A 15,805-nucleotide genomic window follows, 5' to 3' on the forward strand; every position below is an offset into this window, starting at 1 on the left:
AATCTTAACCTGGTATTGCTCATATTGGTTAAAAAAAACAAGCTCAGAATAACCTCTTCCACTAGGGAGAAACTCTATATAAATCAAGTAATATATTTACATATAGTAAATTAAATCTTACACCAATCTAAATCTCACCCACAGGTCAAGCACTTAGTATATAAATTGGTTTGGAAGGTTAAGTTTCCTGGGTACACAAGAATACCTGAGCATACCCTTTAGGGGCACCATTATGACTTATCTAAAAGTCATGTAATTGCTCCTGTTTCTTAAACAGGTAACAGTAAACAGTTATCTTGTATGTTTAATGACTTAGGGTTTACATACATCACTGATATATGTCTTATGTTGTAAAATACATACAGCGTCCTGCTGTACTGAATATAAGGCTATTTGTCCTGACATTGAATATTGATGGAACTACTGTGCTTTGAGTTAAAATTTTTTTAAGTTTCTCTTCCCCCTTACTGCAGTCAGGCTAGCACTGTCTCCAGGTACTTGCTGATAGCAATTCCACCCCCCTTCTAATTTGTAGCTTATTTGGCAAGGGCTTCAAAACCAGGTCACTGAATTTATTAGTGGTATTTAATAACAACATGGGCCACATATCTAGCTGAGACTAAGAAGCTCACCCTTAAATAATCACAAGAGTTTTAGCATATAAGCTAAAGGAAATGAGCAAAGAGATGTTTACTGTATCATGGATAAGTGAGTACTGACTGAAAAGCTGGATTTCAAATAGAAATGTATGATTATTATTTCAGCTGATTCGAAAACACCTGACGATCAAATTCTATAAATAATATTGGAGGAGTTTCATCTTCTCCATTGAGAACAGTTTCACTGTCTGCCTTGAGTCTTCAAAACTTCAAGTGATTGAGTCTCACTTGATTTATTCTTGCTCGAAAAAAAACAAAACAAAAACAAAAAACCTAGCTAGTCCCAAAGAATACTGGTGACATCAGGTGTGGCTAGTCCCCTTCTGTCCCTCATAAAAGCAAAGAGCCTCTAATGACAAGAGATATTGAAACAGAGACATGATGGCAACACAGCGGACTTTCCTGCCCAGAAACAGAACTCCTCTGGTTCCACAAACATTTATTCATTTAATAAAAGTTTACTGAGCACCCACTATATGCAAGGCGTTGTGTTAGGTGCTGCAATTTTTGAAATGACAAAACTGTTTGTACAAGTGGGATGTGAGCTAGTCCTTGATAGTGTTCCTGATTTGAGAGAGACAGAATGCCCCCACATGGCTCATTTAGGGAGCTAAAAGCATGGATGAGGTTTACTTTCTGTCCTTCTATCAGCCCAGCACAAATTTTTGCCTTTCTCAAATCAGTCATAAGTCAAAACAAATAAGGCACATTTGAAAAAAAAAGGTCCCCCCTTTAATTGACCAAAGTAAAGCCATGACATTTCATTTGGTAACCTGCTCAGAATTATAAAAAATCATTCCATTTGGCCCAGCCCATACTGCCCAGGGCAAAACTTCCAGACAATACTAATCCCATCGTGCTCTGTTCTTATAAACTGCATATTTAAAAAACGTCTTCAGCATCCTAAATGTGACGCTCAGTGCGAAGCATATCAGGTGGACATAACATTTATGTCCGTGACAAGCCTCGATTATCCAGGTCCTTTACCTGCAACATAAAGATGTCATTTTAATATTTACAATCAGGTCAAGCTGGAAGAGCTTTACTAAGTTGGGGTCTGCTGCCTGATTTGGCTTTGTGACTAAATGAGCACTGGTTTGAGACTAGCTACTCTCTGCTTAGCCTTTTGGAGTACCTCTGAGGAGCAGTATAAATGATCTACCTGCCAAATATATCAAGGGTTCTCAATCTTTTCTTATGTAAGAGATAGAACACACTTCTGTGTGACTCTATGCCATAAATTCTTCAGTGGGAGAGAAGAAAATGTAGCGTACACATGTGCACATACACATGCACACACATACACACACACATTCTTTTTTTCCCCCTCCAGGCCTGAAAATCACAACAAATCAAGTACAACCCCAACTGGAAAAATATCACTGTAACCACAACTAAAATGACAGCAGACTAGGGTGTCTACTCTCGAAGAACAATCTAAAATAAAAATAGTAACATTCTGAGTTGTAAGCTACTTCTCTTGACATTAGAAATGTCCCTGTATTAGAAATATGTGGCCCATTTTTTAGCACTAGAACCAATCCACAAACATGAGAGTTGCTTTCTCAGTGTAGCATCTACTCACCTTATATATCCTGACTAGCCAATGTTCTGTGGTGTATGCTTCCTCCAGGACATCAAGTTCAAAGTCTTTATTCCCAATCTCAGCATTCCGGACACGGTCAAAGCCTGGTGGACGCTCTAGAAGGGACCAAAAAAAAGGAGAAACACTTCTTTCTACAGTGTTGATTTCCTAAGGAAAGAGTAAATCAATCTGGTAAATCATCTACTAACTGGAATGTTACTTCTCAGCCTGAAGTTTGTTTAGAGAGTAGGGCCTACAGAAAAAGACATCAGGTAGTTAGGACAAGTCAAGTGTTACCCTGACTCAAGTCCTCTCCAAGCTGATGTTTGACAAAGACCATGGAGGCTACCTCTTCTAAAAGGCAGGGGGCTGATTTCCCAGCCCCTCATTCCTGAGGATTGCTACCTAGAGGCCTCTGTGTTATACTAGTAACCCCTCCATGGATCAGAGAAGAACCCATCAGAAATCAGACCTGCATCCACTTCAAGCATTGTCCCTACTGCAATACCAAGAAATTAAAATCAGAAGGAAAGACTTAACCCAATCAGATTATTCTCCAGGCATTTATTTAAAGAAATGAAAAGACCTTTTTATCACTCTATCCCCATTTCATTCCTCTCTCCACTGCAATACCTTTTACTGAAAGGCAATAAAATGTAATGGGTAAAATCACAGAATCTAGAGCCAGACTGCCTGAGTTTAACCTAACTGCCACTAGTTACGTGACTTTGGGCAGGTAAGTACCTTATTTGTACCTCAAATTCCTCATATATAAAATGGAAATATATTAGTATCTATGTTTTGGGTTGTTGTAGGGATCAAACAAGTTAACAGATGTAAAGCACTTACAGCAGTGCCTGGCATATGAAAAAAACGATAGGTTTTTTTAGCATCAATGTTCTCACTGTTATAACTAATGTTATCATGAGTCACTCACTGGCTTCTGTGTAGACCTGTCCAAAGCGGTAGTAACACATCTTGTACATAAGGCAGTTGAGCAGCACTGGAGAACCCTCACGGTCCACACGGAACTCCCCAGTTGGAGTATAGTAATCGTGTTCCTTAATATGTTTGCCTGTGTCTGTGCTCCCTCCAATCCGGACCATCCACAGAAACTTGTTGATGTCTACAAAAAAGCAGAAAGAGAACGGCTGTGTCACAAAGGTTGCTAGAGCTAAATCACCTAATGAAAGCTATTATTTATTTCCTTCTTTTTTTTTTAAGTATAGTTGACAGACAATATTAAAGTGTACAACACAGTGATGTGACCTTTGAAAAAGTCACTATTTCTAAGAAAATCCCTCAAAATATTTTTCTAATGAGAAATGGTACTATTTAAGTCTAATTTTTTAAAATAGGAAATACAATGTGGGGGCAAAACTTTTCCCTCAAAATTTACAACTTTTCCTATAGACTTTTTTTTTTTTAAAGATTTTTATTTATTTATTTGACAGAGACACAGCGAGAGAGGGAACACAAGCAGGGGGAGTGGGAGAGGGAGAAGCAGGCTTCCCGCGGAGCAGGGAGCCTGATGCGGGGCTCGATCCCAGGACCCTGAGATCCTGACCTGAGCCGGAGGCAGACGCTTAAGGACTGAGCCACCCAGGCGCCCCTCCTATAGATTTCTGAAAGCCTGTGCTATTGGTCCAGACTTAAGTCACAACAGAAATTATTCCCAGGTATTAGTTGGTCTGAGCTGTCCAGTATAGTAGCTGTATATACTAGCCACATGTAGCTACTGAAACTTGAAAGGTGGCTAGTTCAGGGGCGCCTGGGTGGCTCAGTCAGTTAAGCATCTATCTGCCTTCAGCTCAGGTCATGATCCTGGAGTCCCGGGATGGAGCCCCATGTGGGGCTCCCTGCTCAGTGGGGAGTCTGCTTCTCCCTCTCCTGCTGCCCACCCCCTGCTTGTGCTCTGTCTCCCTCCCTGCCTCTCAAATAAATAAATAAATAAAATCTTTAAATTAAAAAAAAAAGGTGGCTAATCCAAATTAAGATTTGCTGTTAAGTATAAAGTACGCACTGGATTTCTAAGACTTAGTCCAAAACCAAAACAAAACGTGAGTAAAATATTTTGGTTAAATAATGTTTTGGATATATTCAGTTAAATTATTAAAATTCACTTCTTGTTTCTTTGTACTTATTTTGATGTGACTAATAAAAATTTAAAACAATATATGTGCTCCCATTATATTTCTATCAGACAGCACAGATCCAGAAAGTAGCAACTTTATCAGAACTAACATGCTACCTTCTTGACCTACAGCTGTAAAGTTACAAACCTCCAAAACATAGCTATGAGAAGTCAACATTTCTATGTCAAACACACTACCAGCGTCCATATATACTGACACCACCAGCAACTCAGGTTCTCTCTCTTAGAATGTCACTCTCTGTATCTCCTCCACGAGTGTTAGGGAAATGGATGGTTAGTATAAAAAGTATTATTGATCTGGGGGCGCCTGGTGGCTCAGTTGTTAAGCGTCTGCCTTCGGCTCAGGTCATGATCCCAGGGTCCTGGGATCAAGCCCTGCATCGCCAGGAAGCCTGCTTCTCCCTCTTCCACTCCCCCTGCTTGTGTTCCCTCTCTCACTGTGTCTCTGTCAAATAAATAAATAAAATCTTAAAAAAAAAAAAAAGCATTATGGATCTGTAGGAAAAAAGGTTCCTACTGCACTACAGCAAAGCGTTCCAGGGGATATCTCACTGCTTAAGAACACAGACTCTGGATCTAAACAGCCTGGGTTTTATTTCTAGCATTGCCAATTCTAGGTGGGTGACCCTGAACAAGTTACTTAACCTCTCTTGAGCTTCAGATAGAAAAATGAGAGTATGTACAACAGGGTTATGAGTAAGTGCATGTACAGCACTTCGTATATCATTTGTCACATAGTAAGCATTCCATACATAATACTGCTTTCCTCATGTAGTGTAGTATAGTGTCTGGAGTACTGAGATTGTAGCTTCCTGAACATTACGTCTGAAGCAAAAACCTGACAAGCTGTAAGAATGGAAAAGTGCACAGCAAAAGAAACAATCAGCAACATGAAACGGCGATCTATGGAATGGGAGAAAATATCTGCAAACCATGTATTAACATAGGGGATTAATAGCCAACATATATAAGGAACTCCTACAACTCAATAACAAAACCCCTAAATAATCTGATTAAAAATGGGAAAAGGACCTTAATAGACATTTTCCCAAAGATATTCAGATGGCCAACACGTACATGGAAACGTGCTCAACATCACTAATCACAACGGAAATACAAATCAAAATCACAGTGAGATATCACCTCATACCTGTTAGAAAAGACAAGAGATAACAAATGCTGCCAAGGATGTGGAAAAACGGGAAACCTTATACACTGTTGGTGGGCATGTAAACTGGTACAGCCACTATAGAAAACAGTATGCAGGTTCCTCAAAAAATGAAAAATATAACTACTATATATATTTATCTCACATATGTAACATGGAATACCATCCAGCCATAGAAAAAAAAATAAAAAGGAAATCCAGCCATTTGCAACAACATGGATGGGCCTTGAGAGCATTATGCTAAGTGAAATAAGTCAAACAGTGAAAGACAAATACTGTAGGATCTCCCTTATAAGTGGAATCTTAAAAAAAAAAAAAACCAAACTTAGAAACAGAAGCCAGATTGTGTGGTTGCCAGAGGCTGGGGGTGGGGGATTGGGGCAACTGGGTGAAGGTGGTCAAAGGTGATAAACTTCTAGTTGTAAGATTAGTAAGTTCTGGGCATATAATATACAACATGATGATTACAGTTAATAATACTGTATTATATATTTAAAGTTGCTAAGAGAGATTTTAAAAATTCTCATCACAAGAAAAAAAAATTTATGTGAGGTGACGAATATTGACTAAACTTATCATTACATTGTAAACTTTAAGCTTACATAATGTCAAATGTCAGTTATATCTCAAAACTGGGGAGAAAGATAATACAGAAATAAATGGGTATGGCTGCAGTCTAATGGACCCCTGGTGTACTGGATCATCAAAGATATGTATCTCATCTTAAAATCTCCATATAATGTAGTATCTCAGAAAACATTTAAAATCCCTCACTTGGGGGCAACTGGGTGGCTCCGTCAGTTAAGCATCTGACATCAGCTCAGGTCAAGATCCCAGAGTCCTGGGATCAAGCCCCAAGTTGGGATCCCTGCTCAGCAGGGAGCCTGCTTCTCCCTCTCCCCGCTGCTCATGCTCTCTCTCACTTTCTCTCTCTCAAATAAATAAAATCTTTAGAAAAACAAAATAAAATCCCTTATTTTCTTTCCTATTAAAAATTTCAAAAATTAAAAAAAAAAGGGGGGAAAGTAAAAAGTAACAGCAACTGCATGAAGGACAGGCCACTGCTCAAAGATTCTGTTGCCTACACAAAAGGGGAAAGTTAAAGGCAGTGTTGGATCAAACTCGAACAAGAGAGTCTGAACTATCATCAGATCTAAATATTTTATTTTAGATCTGTATAAGCATTTAATAGAAAATGAGTAACATGAAATAAACATGACTTGCAAAAGGGCAAAATCTTGTCCATGACACAACATCTCAAGGAAGTTTAAATTAAGAACATTTAAGAAACATGAGATATGACCATGAAATAATGAAACTTTGAAAAAAAAAAGCAGTACATGGGGCACCTGGGTGGCTTAGCCGAGCCTGCTTCTTCCTCCCCCTCTGCCACTCTCCCTGTTGTGCTCTCTCTCACTCTCTCTCAAATGAATAAATATTCTAAAAACATAAATTAAATAAATAAATGCAATACAATTTTTATACCCAAATGCATGTTAATCCCTTTAGAAAATGTTTTTGCAACTGGTACCACTTAGCATAAAAATGCTCACAAGAGGGGTGCCTGGGCTCAGTCAGTTAAGCATCTAACTTGGCTGGCATGATCTCAGGGTCCTGGGATTGAGCCCCTCGTTGGGGGCTCCCTGCTAAGCGTGGAGTCTGCTTGTTCTTCTCCCTCTGCCCCTCCCCCTGCTTGTGCTCTCTCTGTCTCTCTCTCAAATAAATAAAATCTTTTTTTTTTAAGATTTTATTTATTGGGGCGCCTGGGTGGCTCAGTTGGTTAAGCGACTGCCTTCAGCTCAGGTCATGATCCTGGAGTCCCGGGATCGAGTCCCGCATCTGGCTCCCTGCTCAGCAGGGAGTCTGCTTCTCCCTCTGACCCTCTCCCTCTCATGCTCTCTGTCTCTCATTCTCAATCTCTCAAATAAATAAATAAATAAAAAGATTTTATTTATTTATTTGATAGAGAGAGAGACAGTGAGAGAGGGAACACAAGCGGGGGGAGTGGGAGAGGGAGAAGCAGGCTTCCCATGGAGCAGGGAGCCCGATGAGGGGCTGGATTCCAGGACCCTGGGATCATGACCTGAGCTAAAGGCAGATCCTTAACAACTGAGCCACCCAGGCGCCCAATAAATAAAATCTTTTTTAAAAAATGCTCAAAACATTTTAGAATCATCTTCAGTGCCCAAATTTTGTGTGCATTTTTTTTTTTTAAGATTTTATTTATTTGACAGAGAGAGACACAGCAAGAAAGGGAACACAAGCAGGAGGAGTGGGAGAGGGAGAAGCAGGCTCCCCGCCAAGCAAGGAGCCCGATGTAGGGCTTTATCCCAGGACCCTGGGATCATGACCTGAGCCGAAGGTAGACGCTTAACGACTGAGCCACCCAGGCACCCAGGGTGTGCTTTTTAAAAACCACTTTATTGAAGTATGATTGATATACCAAAAGCTGTACATATTTAACATATACAACTTGATGAGATGTGGTGTTTTTTAATTTTATTTTTTAAAGATTTTATTTATTGGGGTGTCTGGGTGGCTCAGTCGTAAAGCGTCTCCCTTCGGCTCAGGTCGTGATCCCAGGGTCCTCGGATGGAGCACTACATCAGGTTCCCTGCATCACGGGAAGCCTGCTTCTCCCTCTCCCACTCCCCCTGCTAGTGTTCCCTCTCGCTGTGTCTCTCTGTGTCAAATAAATAAATAAAATCTTTTTTTTTTTAAGATTGTTTTTAGATTTTATTTATTTATTTGACAGAGAGAGACACAGCGAGAGGGAACACTAGCAGGGGGAGTAGGAGAGGGAGAAGCAGTCTCCCCGCTGAGCAGGCAGCCCGATGTGGGGCTCAATCCCAGGACCCTGGGATCAGGACCTGAGCCAAAGGCAGACACTTAACCGACTGAGCCACCCAGGCATCCCATGATGTGGTGGGTTTTTTTTTTTTAGTAGACTCAGGAGAGGCAAGAATAATGACTGAAAATGAGTTAGGGCATGGGGGAAGAGAGGATTAGCCATCAAGGCAATACCAGTAGCTGTTCTGGGGCACATTTGTCCATGTGTCTGTGTGTGTTTGTAAAAGACTGAAAGAGGGAGAGAGAGAGGGAGGCAGGAAGGGAGAAGAAGGGAGGGAGGAAGGAAGGGAGAAGCTACTTTAAAAATGTTAAAAAGTATTCACAGAAGGCACCAGCTGGAATGTTACCATGTTTAAATAATAACAATAATAGCAACAATCTCTGGATTTGGGGTTCACTCCTTTTCATCATACCTCTTTGAGTTTTTCAGAATTCCAACTAATGCAGCCTAATCATTTGACCTTGAGAAGTAAATTCAATATGAGAAAATTAAACAATGCTTCTTTCATGATTTTCACATGCATGTTTTCACAAATTTAGATAATGACAGTGTTCTTTTCAGTGGTTATCTTATTTTTTTTTAAAGTCTAGCTTCCATATAGATCAGAGAAATTGTCAAATCACTACTCTTGCAACAATTCAAAAACATAGCACAATGTCCAAAGAAAGCTTTTCTCTGTTAAGGTGTTCTGAGTCTTTTTTTTTTTTTAAGATTTTATTTATTTATTTGAGACAGAGAGAATGAGAGAGAGAGAGCACATGAGAGGGGTGAGGGTCAGAGGGAGAAGCAGACCCCCCGCTGAGCAGGGAGCCCGATGCGGGACTCGATCCAGGGACTCCAGGATCATGACCTGAGCCGAAGGCAGTCGCTTAACCAACTGAGCCACCCAGGCGCCCCTCTGAGTCTTTCTTTACATAAACTTAACCTATGCTATCATTCTCACAATTAGGCATCAATTTGACCTAACTGAATCTCTGATTGTCACGTTTTTATAGTCCCACATAACTAAGTGATTATGAAGGAACAGTTTCTCCATCTTCATTAGAACAGTTTCTTCATCTTCAATACATCTGTATTACCACCACATACAGGCACAAATGAAAAAGATTTGTAATACCGAGTATTAGGCAAGAATGCAGAACAACCAACAACACCGTTGGTAGGAATGTAAATTGGTACTACCACTTTAGAAATCTCTTTGCCAGTACCTATTAAAGCTGAACACATACATTCCTTCTAAATTAGCAATTCCATTATTAACATTATATATATGTTCACCAGAAGACAAGCACAATAATGTTCATAAGAGCATCATTTGTGACAGCCCCAAACTGAACCCATCAACACTAAAACCCACACATTGGGGCACCTGGGTGGCTCAGTTGGTTAAGCATCTGCCTTCAGCTCAGGTCGTAATCCCAGGGTCCTGGGATCGAACCCAATATTGGGCTCCCTGCTCAGCCGGGAGTCTGCTTCTCCCTCTGCTTCTACTCCCCCCCCAGCTTGTGCTCTCTCTCTCTCTCAAATAAATAAAATCTTCATAAAAAATAAAAAATAGGGGCACCTGGGTGGCTCAGTCCTTAAGCATCTGCCTTCGGCTCGGGTCATGATCCCAGGGTTCTGGGATCGAGCCCCGCATCGGGCTCCCTGCTCAGCAGGAAGCCTGCTTCTCCCTCTCCCACTCCCCCTGCTTGTGTTCCCTCTCTCACTGTGTCTCTCTCTGTCAAATAAATAAATAAAATCTTAAAAAAATAAAATGCATATATTATGCTATATTCACACAATGGAATACTACACAAGAATGAGAATTAAGAAAATTTTTTTTAAGATCTTATTTATTGGGGCACCTGGGTGGCTCAGTCGTTAAGCGTCTGCCTTTGGCTCAGGTCATGATCCCAGGGTCCTGGGATAGAGCCCCGCATCGGGCTCCCTGCTCGGCCAGGAGCCTGCTTCTCCCTCTCCCACTCCCCCTGTTTGTGTTCCCTCTCTAGCTATATCTCTCTCTGTCAAATAAATAAATAAAATATTTAAAAAAAAAATTGGGGCACCTGGGTGGCTCAGATGGTTGGGTGTCTGCCTTCGGCTCGGGTCATGATTCCAGGGTCCTGGGATCAAGCCCCACATCAGGCTCCTGGTTCAGTGGGGAGCCTGCTTCTCCCTCTCCCTCTGCCTCTCCCCCTGCTCATGCTCTCTCTCTCTCTCTGTGTCTCAAATGAATAAATAAAATCTTAAAAAAAAAAAATAAAAAAATATTTGTACAATTGAAACCTCTTCATCTTAGCACTTTCTTTTAATGTTAAGTTACTTTGTCAAGTATCTCACATGCTACTTTCCTTAATTTCAAGAAAAAAACTACAGTGTAATCCAAATAATGACATTCATTTTTATGCCAGCATTAAACATATTTCTATGTACCTTTGTAGGCAATAAAAGGTTGACTGACTGAAAGTGGTTACTTAACAGTAGTTAGTACTAAGATTTTGAGAAATTATCTCTTTCTACCACATATAATGTATACATTCATATATATAAAAATATATATACATATATACATATACAAATACTTTTCTGTAGTATTTGGCTATATTGTGACTACTAGAAAAACCTATAAATGATTATACACAAACAGTGCTGGTACAATTGTGCAAGTTTAAGTCTGTGGACACACGTCCCTGCCATCATCATTCTTCCTCTGCTTGTACAAGACACACATGGAAACCAGTCTTCTAACTTTATACTTGGCACTTTATATGTACTATATAGAAAGACATATAATCTAAAATTTAAACATCTCTAAGAAGCAGTCATATATTCAAAGAAAATTAAGATAAAAATATGAGGTAGTTATTAATTGCAGGAAAACAAAAGTTATTTTAGGTAAGAATGTAACCATGGTATACGGGCTGACTCAGCAATGAATGTTTACATAGTCACGATTTTGAAAATACTTGATCTGGATTTAACCAAAAATTAAAAATTGATCCCACTAAGAAGAATCAAGAGCAAAAGGAGGAAGTGGGGAGTGATAAAAAGGACGAAATTTCTTCTCTACAATTATAAGTTGATATGGCATATCTAAAATGATCAATGAATAGAGGAATATACATATTTTTAGAAATAAGAACATAAGTACTAAAAGAAACAAATAAAGAAATAATTGCCTCTAGAAACTGGTATCATAGGGAGTTTAGGTTTGGGGACTGGGTAGTATCTACCACTTTTTATTATAGACCTTCAAAAGCGGGGCGCCTGGGTGGCTCAGTCGTTAGGCATCTGCCTTCGGCTCAGGTCATGATCCCAGGGTCCTGGGATTGAGCCCTGCGTCAGGCTCCCTGCTCGGTGGGAGGCCTGCTTCTGCCTCTCCCACTCCCCCTGCTTGTGTTCCCTCTCTCGCTGTGTCTCTCTCTGTCACATAAATAAAATCTTTAAAAAAAAAATAAAAAAATAAAAAATAAATAAACCTTCAAAAGTGTTTCACATTTTCAAGTAAAAATAAGGTATTGCTTTAGTTTTTTTTAAGTTTTTTTAAGGCAGAGAACCACATTTTGACAAGTCTTCTAAAAACATGGTTTTGCTATTAATCATAGGGAACATGGTAACATATGCCACACACACACACACACACACACAAATATAAAACATTTTAAACTGGCATATGAATCTATGGCTTAAACCCACTAAAAATGCTAATTCTTAAGTTCATTTCAGATGCCTTATGTTCTTTTTTTCACATTGTATTTTACTTTGCTATTACTTTTTGTTTGTTTGATTTATATATACTGTGAAATGAACACCACAATAGGTTCAACTAAGCTTTATGTTCTTTGTTTACTGGTTGTGGAACTACTCCTAGGTCTTTAGACAATTACAGCATGCCATACCTATATGAGAATTATTTACTTTTACCTCTTATTTGTTGCCAAAAAAAATCAAAACATATAAACCCTAAAGTTGCAAATACTTAGGAACTTTCCCAACCAAGAAAATATGTTGATATTATTAAAAAAAAAAAAAAAAGACCAGAAGAATAGGAGATTCATCTAGTTTTCTTAGACTCTATGACCTATAGTTAGAATCAAGTACATACCATCAGAAGAATACCCAGTAAGGCCTCCAAAAATGACCAGCACATAGCTAACATCAAGCTCCCTCATGATCTCATAGGCTTTTTCTTCTGTGGACGCCATTGCCTAGAAAAATAAATGCACATTTCTCAGAGCAAAATTCCAAGTCATATGATCCCTCAGAGAGAAATATTCCCCACTAGATCCTGTGTGCCAAACACTCAAATGACCCCCCTTCACTTTACCTGCCCTACTCGAGAAATATGGGTATTATTCCATGTGTTATTGTCCACTAAAATTGTCCGATTCGCCATAGCTGTAATCTGGTAGCCATAATCCCACCATGACATGACCTTCGCATCCTGAAAGAAGAATGGGAAATGAAAATAAGCTCGCTGCCTCCAAAATTCAAATACAAGAGAACTGGAAGGGCATCTGATAATAAGTGAGGCATTGCCTAACCAGAAAATAAATCTTGGCACTTAGTCCTACATTTATAATATAATCATGGAATCTCAGTGCAAATTATACAATTCAACATTCCAAATACTTTCATCTCAGATCACCTTATATAAACAAGCATAAAACGATGGTAGGTATAGGGGACTGGGTCCAAATAAATAATCTGGTGTCATCAGATAATTATATTAAATAAATGATCTTTAGCAATACACAAAAAGCAGTTAATATCAAGATGGGGGGAATATAAACCACAGAATATAATGCACGAGAACTAAGAAATTCTTAAAGCTTTCATCAAGTGCCTAACTCAGAAGGGCTATTGCTACTGCAAGAAAATCACTTCAGATTCTTAAAAGTTATAAACCAAAATGTTAAAAGTGCTTATCATCAGGTGATCACTTTATGGAAAAAAAAAATTTTTTTTAAGATTTTATTTATTTATCTGAGAGAGAGAGAGAGAATAAGAGAGAGAACACAAGATGGGGGAGGGTCAGAGGCAGAAGCAGACCCTGCTGAGCAGGGAGCCCGATGTGGGACTCGATCCTGGGACTCCAGGATCATGACCTGAGCCGAAGGCAGTCGCTTAACCAACTGAGCCACCCAGAAGCCCCTATATCTTTTCTCTTGTTTCTATTTTCTGATTTCTTTTATAATTGGGGTGGTCTATCTCATGATAAAATCACCACGCTGTCAAGAGTGTCGATGATTACCAGTAAGGATACAGAAGAAATCCTGAATTGAATGGAGGCTGACCTGTAGGGCTCATTCAACACCAGGGTTCTATAGTTCCAATTTCTCCAGGCTTTCCACCCACCTAAAAGCTATTGATTCACTATCACAGCAAACGTCTCCTACTTCCCCATACCCCTCAATCCCACCCCTCCCAAATTTTTACCTCTGGAGTATTGTGACGAAGCCAATAGTATGCTTCTCGAAAGTCATCAAAAATGATCCTACTGCCATCCCCACCACGGGCAGACAGCACAATGGAGGGAGAAGAGTAGGCCTCGCTGGTCACCCAGGTTGAATGAAAGGTATAGGTGATGAGAAAGAAAGCCATGACCAGTATCATCCCACTTGCCACCTGAACAAGGAAGAATATAAAGCAAATTAAATTTCACAACTCAGAAGAGCTTCTTACACACAATATAGATGAGATGAATCAAAACAAGTCAGGGGCTATACGAGTTCACTCTGACCACTATGACAACACTCTATTCCCTCACTCAAAAAATAGATACACACACACACAAACACACACACATATACACACAGAGTTTCCCAAGCCTGTTCTTAGCATTGCTTAATTCTCACTTCATTCTTAATAGGGTAAGTGGAATCCTGTTGCTTCTTGCTCTTTTTGTCTGGACGACTTATGTCCAAATTCTTCATGTAAGTGGACAGCACCTGGGAGACTCCAATGCCAGAAAGAATGCACATAACAGGTGCCAACACTAGCATTAAACGGACCTGCAAGAGACAGGAAGCAAACAAAAACACAGTCCAATCAGCGTTTTACAAATTACAGATTTCAACCTATTAGTACATCATGACATCAGTTCAGTGGTTTTCAACAAACACGATTCCTCAATAAAAAAAGAGTATGAGAAAATACTTGATATATCTAGAGTAGAAGTATATATTCCTTAAACTATTTTCAGTTATGTATGTATATATGTATACGTGTCCCCAAATAACGATACGTTAAAGAATGTATTTAACTATGGGGGGCGCCTGGGTGGCTCAGTCGTTGGGCGTCTGCCTATGGCTCAGGTTATGATCTCAGGGTCCTGGGATCAAGCTTCTCCCTCTCCCACTCCTCCTGCTTGTGTTCCCTCTCTCACCGTGTCTCTCCTCTGTCAAATAAATAAATAAAATCTTTAAAAAAAAAAAGAATGTATTTAACTATGGTTTAAGAAACACTGTTTTACTACAATGTATAAAATCTCTCCTCTTTCAACAATCTAACACTTGGCAATCCTCCCAGGGCTTTAAGGAAAAAAATGTCAATTCCTTAAGACACGCAGAAAGAGAGGGGAAGAAACCTGCCCACAGTCACTTTCTCCAACAGAGTATATGTGCCCCTTCCTGATACAACGTTATGAATCCAAGAAAGCTGGGCCACACAACCGAATGTATGAGCCCATTACACATCCTTGAGAAGGAGCAGCAACAGTGAGCAGCTTTACAACTCAGCCCCTCAAGTCTCCGAGGGAAGCATTTGCACAATCATCAGTACATTCTGAATCCTGCCATGGCCCTCAGAGTCAGGGGCAGAACTGATGCTATGACTGAAGGCATTCCTCACCATGACAGCCGAAAAGTACATGCTGGTCACACCATACATGATGATGAAAATCCGGGCATCAGACAGGTTGCTAAAGCAGTAATAGAGACCAACTACAAAAGTAAAAATAAAAAGAAGCAAGCAATTAAAATAAATAATCATAGATACATGCAAAGATGTTTACTACAGGACTCCTTAAAAGAGCAAAAATTCAGAAACCACCTAACATCCAACATAAAAGAGGTAGTTTTTATAGTATACTTATATAATAGAATACAATACATCAATTAAAATATTGCTACAAGATAATATGGACCATTTGACTTCTTTACGTATCTCTGTACTTAAAAAAACAAATAATATATTTAAATATCATAACTCTAAAATAATACTAAATAACATAAATTATGATTCTTCATAAAATGAAAAAAATTGGGGAAAAACTATACCATCTCATTTTTATTCAATAAGTAACTGGATGAGGGGGGCCTGGCTGGCTCAGTCAGAAGAGCACATGACACGATCTCGGGGTCATGAGTTTGAGCCCCATCCTGGGTGGGTGTAGAGATTACTA

General features: G+C 39.5%; 1 protein-coding gene across 2 annotated transcripts in view; it reads right to left on the reverse strand.

Moving 5' to 3' along the window:
• Positions 1 to 1,368: 1,368 nt before the first annotated feature.
• STT3A (STT3 oligosaccharyltransferase complex catalytic subunit A) overlaps positions 1,369 to 15,805 on the reverse strand; it is a 30,626-nt gene continuing 16,189 nt past the window's right edge. For both annotated transcript variants that reach the window (XM_045894748.2, XM_064577263.1), the window contains exons 11-18: positions 15,253 to 15,344; positions 14,259 to 14,414; positions 13,840 to 14,028; positions 12,728 to 12,844; positions 12,506 to 12,608; positions 3,182 to 3,370; positions 2,245 to 2,360; positions 1,369 to 1,646 (exon numbers count right to left, since the gene is read on the reverse strand). In XM_045894748.2, coding sequence (XP_045750704.1) covers positions 1,608 to 1,646; positions 2,245 to 2,360; positions 3,182 to 3,370; positions 12,506 to 12,608; positions 12,728 to 12,844; positions 13,840 to 14,028; positions 14,259 to 14,414; positions 15,253 to 15,344 — 1,001 coding nt within the window. In that variant the 3' untranslated portion in view covers positions 1,369 to 1,607. The remainder of the gene's footprint in view (positions 1,647 to 2,244; positions 2,361 to 3,181; positions 3,371 to 12,505; positions 12,609 to 12,727; positions 12,845 to 13,839; positions 14,029 to 14,258; positions 14,415 to 15,252; positions 15,345 to 15,805) is intronic.

Source organism: Mirounga angustirostris, unplaced genomic scaffold (assembly GCF_029215605.1).
Source record: "Mirounga angustirostris isolate CCGP_5_RB_7025 unplaced genomic scaffold, mMirAng1.0.hap1 SCAF_13, whole genome shotgun sequence".
In the NCBI taxonomy this organism is placed as follows: domain Eukaryota; kingdom Metazoa; phylum Chordata; class Mammalia; order Carnivora; family Phocidae; genus Mirounga; species Mirounga angustirostris.